The sequence below is a fragment of the Tinamus guttatus genome, unplaced genomic scaffold (genome assembly GCF_059628265.1).
Source record: "Tinamus guttatus ecotype Peru unplaced genomic scaffold, ASM5962826v1 Tinamus_guttatus_pri_ptg000171l, whole genome shotgun sequence".
NCBI lineage: Eukaryota > Metazoa > Chordata > Aves > Tinamiformes > Tinamidae > Tinamus > Tinamus guttatus.
The window spans coordinates 603,973-620,779 of NW_028288705.1; the positions used below are offsets into that span (position 1 = coordinate 603,973).

General features: G+C 37.9%; 1 protein-coding gene across 1 annotated transcript; it reads left to right on the top strand.

Moving 5' to 3' along the window:
* The first annotated feature begins 236 nt into the window (after window positions 1–236).
* TSPAN8 (tetraspanin 8) lies at window positions 237–16,388 on the top strand. Its single transcript, XM_010222038.2, has 8 exons — window positions 237–299; window positions 4,401–4,460; window positions 6,037–6,162; window positions 6,847–6,921; window positions 7,005–7,112; window positions 10,121–10,270; window positions 12,359–12,442; window positions 16,255–16,388. Exons 1-8 carry the CDS (start codon window positions 240–242, stop codon window positions 16,306–16,308), a joined length of 717 nt encoding a protein of 238 aa, XP_010220340.2. The 5' UTR covers window positions 237–239; the 3' UTR covers window positions 16,309–16,388.
* Window positions 16,389–16,807: the final 419 nt, after the last annotated feature.

The window sequence follows — 16,807 nt, forward strand, 5'->3', positions numbered from 1 at the left end:
ACCTGGTAAAAGTCTTCTAGTTGTCCCAGTGTTCCAGTTAATATTTACCTATAAACAATATGAATTGTTTAAATAATTGTAGCTGCCTTGGTCACTGTTGCTTTTAGCAGCAGAGCACAGGGCATTGGACTTGGTGTGTGAGGTTTCCTAAAGAAGCAAGGGGAACCTCTAATCAAGGACAAACTCTTAGGAAAGTTTCTGCTGTAGTTCTTTCTTACTTTCATCTCAGCTTTTTGAAAATGGCAAGAGTAAACCGCTGCATAAAGTATTCCATGTTCATCTTCAACTTCTTATTTTGGGTAAGTTCATGTTTGAATTATTATTAGTGATGCATGAAATGTGTTCAGTGTTATCTGAAGGCTGTCGTTGAGAAATTGTGAAGAAAATCGAGCGTAAGTGGAACCAGAGTATGATTTTAAATCAGAGAATGGAGCATATGTTTAATTTTGCCCTTCCCTTTCTCTTTTTATTTCAAAATAGCCTTCCACTCCAATTCAAAACTAGAACTGCCTGGAGTTTGTCCCCCTGCCTGTAATGTACTTCTCATTTCAGTCACAAGACTCTTCGTGTAAATGGATTTTTCTCTTGCTTTGATTGTCTACTGTTTCTGTCCAAATGACACAACCCTTCAAAGCAATGCACTTATATTTGCAGTCTCTTTCTTGATGATTCTTTTTTGTGTGCATGCTTCCGTCGTTCTTTGTGATACTCTGTTGTACGTTAGGTTTCATACTTCATTTTTGACACGAGGCAGTGAATGTTAAAATGGTATGAGCTGGCAATGCTACCAATAGCTGTACTAAATCGTCCTGGCCTGCGCTCAGAACAGCACAGCAGGCAGTTTGAACCATATTTGCCTTTTTTGTCACATCTCAGCTGGTTTGCAAGATTTTTAGGCCTTGGTAGTTTAGGAAATCTTTGAGTTAGGAAGCTGGTTTTTTTCCTGGTTTGCTAGGTTTGCCAGAAGCAGAACTACTAATCACAATGTGGCATTTGCCTTCAGGGATTTTTTCATAGCGAAAAGGACCACATACAATAGTCCTGGAAAATTTGTGGCTAGACAGAATGAGCAAAAGAGTTAGCAAAATTCCTTGCTCACTTGTGGACCTCACAAATACATTTCTAACAGACCAGTGATGATTGTAGATTTGGACGGCTCCCCTTCTTCTTTGTCCACCTCCACCAAGGCAGATTGAAGACATTTGACATCTGTGTGGAAGTTTTTTTTCCTGCAACAGTACATAAAACGGTCCATAAGAATGTGACTTAAAATTCCTGCTCCTCAGGACATTTTTGCCTTTTTTTTTTTTTTCCTATTAATATGCATCTGTTTGCTGTAAGGTAAAGCATAGGCAAATATCTGGCACAAGGAAAGTTCCAAAGCACATCTGGAGTGAACATGTGAATAATGCCCAAGACTAAATATCTAGTGACAGCGTGAGCTTCCTAGGAAAGGACAGACGTGATCTTTGGGGGGTCAAGAAACAATCAGTCCTAGGACAAAGCTCTGCAGCCTCGGTTTATGCCAAAAGTAGCAAAATATCTACTCCATTTTGAGCAGGAATATGGTGAGAGTGTTTGCTGTGACAAACACTGTGACAAACATGTGACAAAACTGAGGGGGATTGAGGAGGATAGAAATACGTTTATTTCAACTTTTTTTAAAGGAAGGGATTTAGCACTGACAAGGTAGGGAGGAACAGTCTATGGTGCAAAGAGGAATATGTGCAAACAGAGGACAAACTGAATTATTTAATTGACATTTTTGGCTCTAATCCCTGGAAAACATTATATTGATGAAGCATAGGTATTAGTGATGTCTTTATAGCTACTGCTCCCACTGTTGGGCTTCCTGGTGCATGAGGCAGTTGACAGATGGAAAATTAAACTGATATTGGGAAATGAAAGTGACTTTAACCTTAGCTAGATAATAGCAAATACTACATATTTACATGATGTGCTTTTTTTTTTTTTAGACCTTTGAAATCCATCTGGGTGTGTCCTCTCTTAGGAGTGTTAGGAATGTGCTTTCTTGCTGTCCTGTGCCCTTTTCTCAATGGTTCTTACAGCATATCTCTGAGTGTCTAAGCCATGGAATAGACTAACCTAGACCCACAAGGAGACTTTGCCTTCACCAGCTTCCCCCTCAGTTGGTATTTGACCCCACAGGCCCATGCTGGGCTCCAGAATTTCCACAGAGTTTTGTAGTGTGGTAAAAGCTGAGCACAAGTTTTGAAGATGTATGTTTTGGAGTTGGGTACCCATACAAAGCTTTCTATGTCCTTAAGTTAACCCTCAAGGTATTTTGATATATTAAACCTAACACTTAGGTCGCATTTTTCATCTCTCTTCTGCAGAGTTTGTAGGCCCTCCATGGTCCACCTGCAGTCCTCACACTTTCAGCCTTTGATACTCCACACCATTCTAATAATTTGCACTGAATGTTAATGTCTGATCATTAGTTTGATGCAGTCTTGGCAGTAACAGTAATCTTTGATCAGTCGTTCATACAGGTTCAGACATGCAGTCCCATCTACAACCAAAGTGAAAGTTATTTTCACTTTGGTTGAAATAATAAGTGAAAATTAAAAAATAACTGATTCATTAAAAATGAAGTGGTTTCCTGAAATGTGTTTCTTTAACTAAAAATTTATTTCAGGAAAATGATCATGCAGGGGGGTTGGACTAGATGATCTCTAGAGGTCCCTTCCAACCCTAAGCATTCTATGATTCTATGATTCTATGATTCTATGATCATTAGGATGGAATATTCCATAAAAATTAAAGTGTTTTATTTGGGCCTTTTGGTAACAGGATATTTGATTCACTATTTGATTTTTTTATACGTTATAATACATTTTATATCATATAATATTCAGAGAAAAACAACAGGAGCAAAATACCAAGATTCTACTGAAATGAAGCAATTCTAATTTTATAATTAAAATATATATGCCTTAGAGAAGTTTTAATTTATAAATGATAGTCCTTTTTGATTAGAGGAAACGTATATTGTAGAATTCCCATGTAATTGATAAATTCATTCACTTTCATCTTTATTTATTTCTCTACTACTGTGCTGTGTTTTTATGGGAGTTTCTATATAGCAAATAAGGCAGTGGCCTGCATTCTGTGTGGGCTAGTAGCAATTGCTACAAATACGCTGTATTTGCCAATATGCTGCTCCACTAGAAATTTTCACATTAGTGATCCCATATTGTCTGGTGTTGCTGAACACACAGTGCTGCTGAATAAGATCCAAATATAAAGTCATATGAGACCATCAGTTTCTGGGAGAATCAGTATGTTTGAAAAGATTTCAGTGGAGAGTTCTAGTAAAATTTGATAACATGACATAGCTGTCATCAATGGTACAACATTTTTTTCATGTTTATAATGTACTTATAGGAAGTTTATTTAGAGCAGGGAAATGTGTGATACTCATATTTGAGTGTTGGCCATATTCCATATTAAATAATCTACTGTAGTCTTTATGGTCTTTGATGCTAAATATCATACGAAACCTTTTGAGAGGAAAGTATTTCTGAGAAAAAAATACCTAAAACATATAAGAATAGCTCATTTAATTTTGAAGAGGAATAGTCTCAATCACAGGGAGCCCATATCATCATATTTCAGGGTCATTCATGACCTGAACGTTAATGACATACAGGAGGATATTTATGAATATGGTGAGACTCCAGTTCTCAGTGATCCTTCTTTTGTGCCGGTCCTCTCACAGCCTTTGCCCTTGATTAGTCTCCTACACTAAGTAATAAAGAGAAAATCTATGTGGGAATCCTCACAGAAAATGTTAGGCCTAGAGTGACTGATTCGTCATGGAGTGGTACATCAAAGATCAATGAAATAGGACCACATCCAGGTGATTAGGAAATGTGTCAGGATTCATCTATGCTGAGTTCAACATCTAAAAGCAAGTCATTATTCTTTTAAAGACAAGGTAGAGAAGTGGATTACACCTGCAGGTGATTCAGCTCATCTAGGTCTGCCAGAGGTCTGAAAAATTTGACGTATATGTCTAACTTTATATGTATAGGATAGAATAAGATTATTTTGGAATGGGAATAAAAATTATCATAACAATCAGTTTAGAGGAGAAATATTTTGGAATGCAGATAGTCAGCATCTGCATGATGATTAAATCATCACTGAAGTATAGACTCTTCTGGGGTGGTATTCCTCACGTGCATGACTGAAGATTCTTATGAAGTTGCCTGACTGAGTCAATGCTCTACGCTTTAGCATTTGGTGTTTCTTTCACTTTGCCAAAAGCTTTTTTTTATTATTTATTTTTGCTAGCATCTGATGGAATTTGAAGGCTGCATTTTAATCTGAAATTGCTCATCTTCATTAATATTCCTAAATATTTTCTCCTACAGATATTTGGCTGTGTTGTTTTGGGCGTTGGTATATGGATACGTGTTCGCAGTAATCAAGAGGTAAATCTATTCTGTCTTACCAGATCTATGTAAAATATAGAAGCTGTTATATATATTTTAATTTTCCATGCTCATTTCCACAGATTTGTTTTTGCTGAGATGATTTGTGTGAGTAAAGACTAATGCTTTTTATGATTAAGGTTTAAAAAATGGTGCAAGTAATCAGATTATTTTAAATACTGACACATGACTACAAATTAAAAGGTGATTGAGGTCAGAAGACAACTTTATGTATTATTTCCTGCCATTTAGCTGATGTTGCCCTTAGCCCCAGAGATCTGTAAAAGAACTGACTTCATGATGACATTGTGACATGGGGTAAATTAGGTCATGGTGGAAAGCACTGTCATTGTGTACTGCAGAAGAGGAGGACTCTCAAATCTCCATTTCAGTGAAGCCACGTTGTTAGTTGAGACCTTCTCCAGTGATCGTGCCCAGTATGATAGCTCAGGTGGTACATGGGAGCTTGGAGAACCAGAACTACAATTTTGCGGTCTTACTGTGAGGAAATTTTCTATTCAGAAAAGCAAACATAAATGTATTCCAAACTGCTTCCCTGAAGTGACACTGAGTGCTCCCTCAAAGCTATGAAACAAAGAATATGGACCAAAACTGAAAGGATTTTCTCTTGTTGTTTTGTTTGTTTGTTTGTTTTTTGCCTTTATGCAAGCAAAGATCCCATTTCAAATCAATGTATGTTTTGCTTGAGTAATAATTGAACAGACCATAACTATTTGGCTGTAGATGAATAGAGCTTTCTAAGAATAAATAACAGGAAGTACAGTCAAACTTGGAAGGGGAAAGAACAACACATTCTTCAAATTATACTTGTCTATATACCTTTGCAATTTCCATCAGAAGATAAATGTGACAACTTCCTGACATTTTTTTGCTAATCTTGGCACCAGTTATATTAGAAAATAGTCTTTGAACATTTTTCTCCATTTTAGCCTTTGGCTACAGTCAGTCCTATGAGAATTGAATAATTTGTTATTTAATAATACTGAGCTATATGAATTGTTTAGTTGAATGTCCCACACATCAAAATGCAGTGTTCATCTCAGAGGGTTGTATTAGAGATCCTGCTTGAAAAGAGAAAAAGAAAAGAAAAAAAGTAATCTATAATGAACAGTGTATCTTCCCAGCATATCCAGCTTAGCTCTGAGAACTGTTCTGTCAGGAATAGCAGCAGAGTGTGTGCCTGGCCTTATAATGACAAACGGAGGTTCTATTTCTTCAACTTTAGGTTAATGTAGGAGAAATTTCAAGATAATCGATTTTGCTACTTGAAATAAAAAGCAGAGATTCATCAACTGAAAATGACCCAAACTCTATTTTAAGAACAAGAAAAGTCTATTTACCATGTAAAGGTGACTTTCATCTTGTGCAGAGACAAGTACACAGTGAAAGCCAGGTTCTACTGAGTTCCCCAGCAAAAAAGTAAGAATGTGCAATGGATAGTTTTTTGTTTTTGTATGGCATAGAACTTTTCTTTCTTGTTTTGGGGAATGCGAGGGTATACATGCTTTTAGGAAGTGTTCATTCTAGCTGTTTTTTTTTTTCCTTTTCTTCTCAGGAGTTGGATGTGAACATGGCGTTTGCTGGAATTGATCTACTAATAGGAGTGGGCTGTGTCATCATGGTCCTAGGATTTCTAGGGTGCTGTGGTGCCATAAAGGAAAGCCAGTGCATGTTGCTTATGGTAGGAAGTAAAACCTTTAGCTAAACTTTTACAAAGAAAAGCTACTTAGCTATAAAGCTACAATATCTACTATATAGATATTATCCTTGCAAGTTCCCTCAGTGGAAGATGGGGGTATTTTTATTTAATCATATGGTTATTTAGAATTATGAATATGAAATGTGTTTTCATTGCTTATCTTATGCCTGAGACCCTGCTAAATTCTAGTGCGTAAGAAAAGATGGGTGGCCTCATCAACAAGAAAACGGAGTCCAGGGAGCATCTAGCAGTCCACTAGCTTTTTCCTCATCCACCTACTCAGTTCGTGCCATCCATCATTGCCCATTACCATTTCATCTGCTAAATTCCCAACTACTCCCTCTGCTAGTCCTCACAGGACTTCCTCCCTGTCCTTCTGCCCAGCATCCCTCATCTACACACTGCCCATCATACAACTACTCTTACATGCACCTTGTAGTAACTACCTGTGGAAGATCAGGGACACTGCCTCAGACACCCTCCTTTCTCACCCCCTCCCTCAAGAAATAACTGCAGCAGCTCTGAACCTCAGTTCATTCTACCTAGATGTTTTTTTAAGTACATAAGAGCTTAGCATTCACAAAAAAATAAAAATCAAAAAACAAAAAACTTTTCATGATAAAGGATATTATATATTTTTTTCTCCCTCTGTTTTTTTTCCACTAGTTTTTTATTGGACTGCTTCTGATCCTGATTCTTCAGCTTGTAACAGGTATTTTAGCAGCAGTGTACAAACCTCAGGTACAGTATTAAGCTGAATTTTTTTGTAGTCTTCCTTGCCTTTTGTTTCTACAAAGAAAATAACATAATATTTTTACTTACAGATTTCAACAGCCTTTAGCTTGATCGTCACGGCCAATGTTGATCTATTGCAAAGCTCTACTGAAGAAGGAAAAGCATATCAAGAGACTTTTCAGACGTTTGAGAGAGAGGTAATTAAAATGTATCAAAGAGTTATTTCTATCCATCCAGCCTTTAGCATTTGTTCATGCTTTAAGTTATGGCTACTCTGACAAAGATTGAGATTTCATTCCTGGCCGTAGGGAAGAAGCTGACTTAAATAGAAGTTAAAACACTACACAAGGTATTTCTGATCTTTTTCCAAGGCTTGGGATTTCTATAATGGTTTCTTTGCACAAAGGGATTTGTGAAAGAAATGAGGCAAGGACACACAAGAAGTAGTGAATCTACAGATGTAGATTTTGTTGTGCCCTTTATTATACACAGAGAGGATGGCAATTTCCACACTGGGACTGTCTTCAAGACTAGTTCTAAAGGGAATAGCTTCACGATTTGGATATCTGCATGTTTGAGGATCATTTCCTTGTGTAGTCTAAGCATCTCCATGGTCTCAGAACAATTAGCTGTTTTTGAGACTTACGCAATTATAAAGAGGTTCGAAGAAAGATCTCTTTCTGTTTGTCTGTATGTCTGTGTAGCACTATTTTATCAGCTTGTGTGGCAACTCCAAAATATGTTTCATATATATTTATGCAATAACAAAAAATGCATAGGATGATGTGTTTAACATCTGGATGGTTAATTTGTAACACATATTTGAATTCTAGAGTAGATGATGAAAAGCCTTTAAAGACAGCACAAGCTAAAATCAGTTTGCCAAGTTCAAACTTCACACCACCTGAAACTCCATAGTTCTGCATCAGTGATTATAAATTCCTCCGTGAAAAGATATGACTCGCTTAAAACAAACAACACAATCAAAACCAAGATCCCCTTACATTGGGAAGTGGCTATAATGTGTTCTCAGTTCCTTCTTTGAGGCCATGTGCTCAGTACATTGGCAGTAATGCTACAGAGCTCACAGGGCCTACAGCGCATGCCTGTGGGGTTTGGGAGCCTCATAACTGCTGTTGGACCTCCCCAGACTCGGCATGTGTTTGTATTTGCTTTTCATGATTCTTAGACACTGTTGATCTAGCAGCCTTACTGCAGGTCACTAGAGAAATTTGTTCATATGCTGGAGGAAGGATAATTTCAAGGCTTGTAATTCTCTGTGGAATGTGATAGACCAAATGTGCAAGTTCAAACAGCTCTCAGGAACCAAGGAACTGGACTTTGCGTCTCATAAATCTACTGATATTTATGAGACTGTTGTGTAATTCTAGGGCTGCCACTCTTGCACAGCTATGGTTAGGCTAGTGAAAGGTGTACCTAGGATGAAGTACAGACTCTGTTCTAGCCATTTTCACCTATAAGGTGCATCTTGCTTAAGCTACCTGTAGCAAGCGGTTTTCTTCAGGGTGGACTGAGCTACTGATTTTATTCTCCATTTCCAAACTCTGCGTAGGTCTCCTCAGAGTTTCAGAAAGATGAACCTATGTAAGAAATGTTTAAAGCTTTTGACTGCAGAAGTTTTAAGTGTCCAAAGCTCCCTGCTTTCGCAGATCTTTGGGTTAGTTTCACATACAGAAAGAGGCATGTGCTTCAGTTTGGTCTAGAGATGTTCAGTTCTTCTAATGTCTGAAATGTCTCAAGAGTATTTCCCGATCTCTGGAAAAATTTTCCTACTCAAATGTGAGATAAGAAGATGGAATGTAGAGCAGTTCATTTCAGCTGCGTTGTTGATATTTCTTTTCAGTACGATTTGAAAGATGGAGTTACTTTTTACCTTCTGAAATTAGACTTCTTATTCTATAACAAATTATCTTCCATCCGCTGTTGACACAGCAACAGGCATTTTTATAAGGCCTTTATTAATGATATTTCTAAACAAAAGGCCATAAAATTTTAACGATCTCTGCTATCCCCACCCTCCCTTTCTTTCCTCATCTGAGTCCATCACTTCACAGGTCCTTAATGAGAGGGTAACCCAGAGCTGGGTGGCTGCAGCTCCCTGGAGGGCTCACGTCCCCATGGAGTGGAAGCTGCCTCTGCATCTGGTTGCTTCAGGAACAAGGAAAGCTTTGGGGATGTATTTCATATAGAATATTCTCTTGCTGCAAAGTAATAAAATGCCATGTTTTACTGTGTGAGAAGGGGATTTGTACAAAGGAGACAATGTACAAATGTATGTTCCCTGTGCTTATATCTGTTCTGACCTCTCTCACCTGCAGGAAGCCAGAAGGTAGAGACTTAGTGCCATCCTCATCTTCTGTTTCACACAGAGCATACCCTTGAATCTCACTGTTGTGGGCCACTGCCACACTTGCTGGGGACTCTGATGGATAGGCTTAAAGGATGCTTGTTTTTAAAGGCTGCTGGTGTGAAAGGAAAGGAAGCAAGAAATGAACATTTGAGTGGCTTCTATTAGTTCCCCTTCTCTTTCCTCATTCTGCTTCCAGCCTAGTCCCCTTCTGAGCTAGCTTTTTTTTTTTTTTTTTTTTTTTTCCTTTTTGATATAATAAACAGTTCCCTGGAGGGATGAGTGAAGGGTGTGTGAAATGAAAAAGCCTATAATTACTATATTAATTTTTAAATAGACCAAAATTGCTTTTATTATGTCCCATGGCTTTCCTTTTATACAAAACAACCTTTCCAGCTGCCTTTTAAAAGACGGAGGACCACAAACCCAAATCTGCACATATGATCTTTAGTGGTTTGAATAAAGTAGAAATGAAACTGCACCTGGTTTAGGTTTCACAAACCCTGAATGGACCCCCGGCCTCCTCTATCCATGTGTTATTTAAAGGGTAAACTATCATTCAAGGTGCTTATTTTTCTGAATTTCACAGTTTCATGTGCCTGTGATTTAGTATAGATTTTACTAATCACATGCAAGCAAAACCTGCAGAGAACCTGTGCAGTCACCATTCTGATAACTGGTATAGAAATTTAAAGGGTGAGACAGGCGTCAAATTGGGAAAATATCCATACTGGAAAAAAATGAAAGGACAATTTATTCTCCTTTGTTTTCCTCAGTACTACCCCCCCCTCACTTCAAGTCACCATGTTTTCTCATCTCCCTGTTTCCTCCTTGCAGTATCAGTGCTGTGGCTTGCTGAAGGGGCCAGAAGACTGGGGAAAGAATTTTTATGTTTCTATTAATAACTATAAAGCCTGTGAATGTGCAGAAGAGAACCGATTAACAGACCTCTGCACTTATTATCAAGGCAGATACATTTATAAAGAGGTAAGAAAAATACAATATCCTATTCTTCTTTCCAAAACAGGTTTTAAGTCAAGGTTGTCTAGGGGCAGGCACAACCAGCAGGCCTGGCTCGCACCAAGAAGACCAAGTTTTGCCTTCTTTTCCTTTGCCAAAATTGCCCATAATACATCAGTTAGTGCTGTGTATGCATGAAATATGCTACTGTTCCTCTTCTTGAGATGCCTCTGTTTCAGTGGTACAGTGCTGTACCCATATGATCTCAGCAGTCTGCCTGGTTAACACAGGTGAAAAATGCTGTTATGGCTTCCGAGTTGATATATGTCACTTTTAGCCAGAGCAGCAAGTCACCTGCTCTTTGGCTCTCCTTGCTCCATCAAAAAGTTATGATCCTCCAGAGTCTCATTTTGGTAGTAGACATATCGGCTCAAAGTTTGATTCGGTGCTTTCAAAGGGCTGTTGAAAAATGAAGTAATTAAATACAAGACCTTTGATTTTTGATTTTTTTTTCCTTAAAAAAATCCACACTCATTCTGCAGAATATGCTGGAAAAAAACATATATAATCTAGGCATCCTGGCAGCATATGCAAAGTGTAATTTCCTATAACTTTGCGCTCTTGCAAAGCTTGTGATAATTAACATAACAATAAGGCAAAATGTGTGCTAACAGACAACAATGACAGAGTACTCAAAAATTAGTGGGTAGGCAGCAGAGATCTCAATCAATTAATTTCAAAAATTATTGGTATTCGCATATGGAAATTTGAACTCCATGCACGGAAATGATAGAAAAAAAAAATACATAAAAAAGTGGGAACCTAGTGCAAAAGTGCTGTGTCTTTTTGGATGCTAGTATTGTGAAGTATACCAATCTTTGCATCTAGTACAAAACAGATTTAAGCAAATGTCCAAATTAGGTTGTATGAACAGCTTGTGGACCAGGCCCTGCCTGCACACTAATTTCCTCCCTGCATAGTCCCATGGTAGCAAATACTGCTTTAAAGCAAGGAAATAGCCTGGTTAAGAAGAGGGTGCCAGAACCAATCTGAAAGTAAGTTGTACACAAAGAGACTATTTTGGACACATTTTTAATGTCTTTTTGGCCTCAGACAAGTCCTCAAAGGACACTTGAGAAACCATCAGAGAAATTACTGCAGGTGCACGATAGGTATGGCTCACATAAACTTACATTCACAATTCTTGATGATGTTAGATGTTACTGAAGGCAGGCAGTTTTTTGATGCAGGAAAAATGATTTGAAACACAGATCAGTTTTCAGTTAGCTTAAATAAAAACCTTTCTAGAAAGACTATAGGGAAAGAACTAAACTGTTTGCTGTGAAGAAGTAAATATGGTAAAAGAATATAATTATATATTGATTTGGGGGAAAGGCAGATGTAGTGTTGGAACACTTCTGTGGTTTTGATGGATTTAAGCCACACTTGGCTTTCCCTGCAGTTTGCAAAAGGAATATTGTCAATGCCTGCAGAAGACATAGTCATTATAGGAACAGATGTATGCATTTATTAAAAAGGAGAGTAGCTCTGCATGCAACTTCAGATCTAATTACTTGGTCCTTCCCAGCTCCAGATCATGACCAGCAAACATTTGTCAAAATTAACAGTTAAGCATGATTTCAGATGCAAGTATTGAGATAAGTCTGATTCTAATAATAGGCTAGATTAGAGGTCTCAAATCCAAAGATCAGCTTAGTGGGAAATCAAAGTTTCCTTTCAGATCTGATCTTTGCTGCATATGCCATTTCCTAGTAATGAAAGATTGCCAAATTGAAGTAAGAATAAATGCTTTTTTTCCTGTCAACTAAAAATCATTCAAACATTTAGCATTATAGCCTAACATTTCAATTTATATCTTTCTATGTTCAGCTACTAAATTCATGTTATATTTGGCAAGGCAAAAAAGTAGATAGCTGTTTCAGAGCACAAGGTATATATAGCTGTATTCTTTATTCTTTGTGTTCATTAGCAACAAGTTAGACTGTATCTTTTTAAAAAGAGAGAGGGTAGAGTGTTTTTAGAGAATGTATTTCTGATAACCTTGGGATAATAATAATGTTTACCTCTAATTAATCATTTTATATTATTTTTCAGCATTGTGGAGATAAACTAATCAGCATCCTTGAAGACAACATGATCATAATTATGGGATTAACATTTGGAGTGGCAGTTATTGAGGTACCAGTATTTACTATTAAAATATTCAGTATTTTACAAACAATAGTTTCCACTTCAAAATGCACTAGGAAGGGGATTAACACACCTGGCTTGCTCAGTTCATAGACAAGGGAAAACAACCTCTTACTTCATCCGTAACCATACTGTTATTTCATATAAACCGTATATGGTTTCAAAGCTGAGAACTTCAAGTGGTAGCAGATCAGCCTTCTGCCTGTATGCTTATATCACAGGGCACTTTTCCTCCAAACATTTGGCAGTGTTAGAGCCAGAGTGAGAGTAAGCTCTGAGGATGGAGCAGTGTTATAGATTCTAGTCCCAAAAATACATGAGGCAGAATGGCTGATCTTTTCTTCCTCACCCGTGCAACTTTCTGATGAGTGAATTGCTTATCTGCGGATCCAAAATTCTGGAAGCTGCCTTACCTAAGGACCTGACTGTCCGTCTTCTTGCAATTTTCTATCATTGCCAGGTGGAGCCTGAAGCCCGTTGTCTTCTTTTTCAATTTGGTCGTAATTGGACTTAAACCAAAGTTCATTAAAGTCAAAAGAAAATCTTCTTAATGGCTTTCTCAAATCTTTGCTGATGTCTCTGATGTGCCCTTGTTAAGAATGCAGCTCACTCTCTCAATTCTGGATAAACTAGTTCTCTGCTCTTTTTTTCTGAAAGCTAACTCATCTTCCAGGAGAAATCCTTAGTATAGCTATGTTTTCCTGCTTTAGACTGACTTTATGAACATGGATGCATTAAGCTTGCGTACCTGTGTTCTTTTACAGCCCTCATTTTATGCCATATGCAATATATCCTTCATGCTATAAAAACACCACTCTGTCAGGTGGCTGTATAGCCCCTTCAATATTTTGAGAAATAGGAGAAGAGAGGAGAGGAGAGGAGAGGAGAGGAGAGGAGAGGAGAGGAGAGGAGAGGAGAGGAGAGGAGAGGAGAGGAGAGGAGAGGAGAGGAGAGGAGAGGAGAGGAGAGGAGAGGAGAGGAGAGGAGAGGAGAGGAGAGGAGAGGAGAGGGAAAAGAAGGGAAGGAAAGGGAAAAGAGGGAAGAGTGCAGTTATATCTTAGTCTGCAGTTATATCTTAGTCGCCCCTAACTGTGTATTTGTATCACGGAGAAATTACTATATGAAATTATTACTTCGAGAGCATAATTTAACCATTAAAAAGGTTTTAAACATATCTGACTGCACATCTGTACTGCTTAATATATTCCTATATTTAAAGAAGACTAGTATGTGAGCTCTTTCATTTACTTGCTTTCTCATGCACTGAAAAATAATATGCGAGAAGAGGAAAGCAGTGTAGTTTTCCAACCAGCTTCTTGATAAATGACAGGTTTCATTGTTCAAGGAGAAAATGGCAAAGAGACTGGGGGTTTCATCATGTTACTTTCTCCCTTCACTTTTTCCTGGTTTTCGCTATTCCTCTGTGGCTTCTGCACCCCCTCCTTCCCTCCATCCCCCCAACAAGTGGATGTTTGAGGTAAAGGCAGAATGATGAGGATCATTGTACAGAGTTCAGTCTGCACAATTTGAAGCAGAAAATTTCTTAATGACCTTGGCAACAGATTATTCCTTGTGTTGTAAGAGTGGGCAAGAGCCCCAACTCCCAAAAAAAAAAAAGAACTTCCAGGAAAATAGTAGTAAGCAGGGAAGAGTTATGCAGCTGTAGCATTCTGAGATAATATGCCTTTTTTTTTTTTTTGGCATCTGCTTAATGTTATTTAAGGTACTGTATGTGTGTGTGGGGGGTCAGACCTCCTGTTTATGTAGAATTATGGGGGAAAATACACAGCAATATTAAAAGAGGCCTTTTAAAAATATAAGAGGAATGTAAAATTGCGTATCTATCCAGGAAGTAAATTTCATGTCACTTTAGTAATTGCAATTACATGAGTTTTATCCTTTAGTTTACTAGCCATCGTTATTCACTGTTTTCTAGTTGGCAGCTTCTGTGGTGGCTGCTTCTCCCAGACATAGCAGGATTAGAAAATAAAATGAATAAACAATATGAGAAGAGCTTAAACTACTGCAAATAGTCAGCAGGCAAATTACACCCTCTAAAGATATATTTTCTTCACACCTGTAAAAAAATAATAAATTCTGCACTGTTCTTAACTTGCGTATTTTCAAGTTTCTTCAGAGATGTCTGAAGTGTTAAAAATCACTTTCTAAGGTTTTCCTGTGCCATGTGCTCTAGGTGACCCTATGTGTGCAGGGGGCTTGGACTAGGTAACCTTTAGAGGTCCCTTCCAACCTCAAGCATTCTATGATTCTATGATCCCTTCCAAAGATAGATTAACATGTATCACATCTCAGGCAACTAAAGATTAAAGGCTACTTGCTTAACCATATCTCTCCTCTGAAAAAGCAAAAATGAGAAAAGGGAAGGGAAGGGAAGGGAAGGGAAGGGAAGGGAAGGGAAGGGAAGGGAAGGGAAGGGAAGGGAAGGGAAGGGAAGGAAGGAAGGAAGGAAGGGAAGGAAGGGAAGGAAAGGAAAGGAAAGGAAAGGAAAGGAAAGGAAAGGAAAGGAAAGGAAAGGAAAGGAAAGGAAAGGAAAGGAAAGGAAAGAAAGGAAGGAAAGGAAAGGAAAGGAAGGAAAGGAAAGGAAAGGAAAGGAAAGGAAAGGAAAGGAAAGGAAAGGAAAGGAAAGGAAAGGAAAGGAAAGGAAAGGAAAGGACAAGGACAAGGCTTCCCTATCACGCCCCCTTCTGCTTGCTGCTTTTTTTCACTTGCGGACAGTTAATCATTTTAGCTAATTTTCACAGTGGAAATCATTTTGAGAAAAATGGTCCATTTTCACTTGAGTACACTTGGGTAACAAGCATTTTCACTTGGGTACAAGTGAAACGCAGGCTTGGTAGAGGAGCTGTGACGGCTTATTCCAGCTGTGAGATCAACTCCTTGTCTTCCTTCTATCCAAGCTGTTCTGATGTTCTCCACTGCTTCTAACTTGAGTAAATGAAATACTGTGGTTTGCATATCTTCCTAAATGTCATTTGGATACTTTTCAGTTTTTCTTTCACAGACTGATTAGTTTCAAATCCAGAAGGAATCTTTCTGATCTTCTGATATTACTAGCTCTGTGTCACAGGCTATGGCATTTCACCCAGTAATTCTCACTACAGGGATGATCCTACTGAACTTTGTAATTCAAATAATAGCTTTTGTGTGTGTGTGTGGACTCAGTGTTTCCATCCCAGTTATCTTATTGACAAATAAAAAATTGTTTCAAGGGCATTTGTCACTCAAAGTGACGGGTTATGTACGTATATGTAGATGCTTGTGCATGTATACAAATGCATGCATGTGTGCATACATTTACAAAGGAGACAGTGATAACCAAAAAGATTTCAAAGGCAATTGCATTGTATATGCAATGAAATCGTAAAGTTCCCCCAACTAGAAAAGAAAAGATTGAACTTTTGTCAAAGTTGCTTGAACTTCTAATTATATTCTCTTCAGTAGAATGCCTGCCCTCATATGCTTCATTGGAGCTAACAACTGCATTAAATTAAAAAAAATGCAGAATTTTAGGATTGCTTATCTACGGGGCATTTATCTTTTAAAGAAATGATTTTTTTCTATCTGCAATCCTACCTGTGATACATATTGATTTCATTAAAATGGCAATATTATAGAGTCATGTTCTTTAAGAATTACATTGGAAAAGATCTTCTGCTTAGCAGATTTAGGCTGCATGTAAATCCAAGACATTTGCAAACAAAATGTTCTCACTGTGTATCAGTTGTATCCTGGGATTTCCAGAACTGCCAAGTAATACCAGAAATGTCTTTGTTTTCCAGATTCTCGGTTTGGTGTTTTCTATGAGCCTGTACTGCCAGATCAAGAGAAAATGAAACTGTGGAAGTGTCAGAACGATGTCACCAGCCAAATCAACACTTTTATAGATAGAGGGATATTTGACTTGGCACTTTCAGATAAATACATTCATGTCCCAGACAGCTGTTCTGATGAAAACAGCAGCCCTTGTACACACAGATATTTTGCAGATTGCAAAATGACCTCCTTATAAATCATAAGACTTTATGAAGTGAATGTGAATCTTTATTTGCAATAAATGCCTTTATTTATGTTTCTGATGAGATTATTTTGTCTGAAGATAGCATTTAAGTCATATTAAGATTTTGAATTTACCATACAATGTGTCTGTATGGGTGTTATACCACTCATAGCAGAGTCATCTTAACAGCTGTAGATGATACTGGCTGATTTCGGGAATCACGTAATTCCAGGCAGCTTTCCTGGTGGGGGAGGGTTTTCCATTACTCTTGCCATGGGTCAGTTCTATATGGTGTTATGGACAGGGTTTGGTATGTGTGAGACACAAAGGTACTA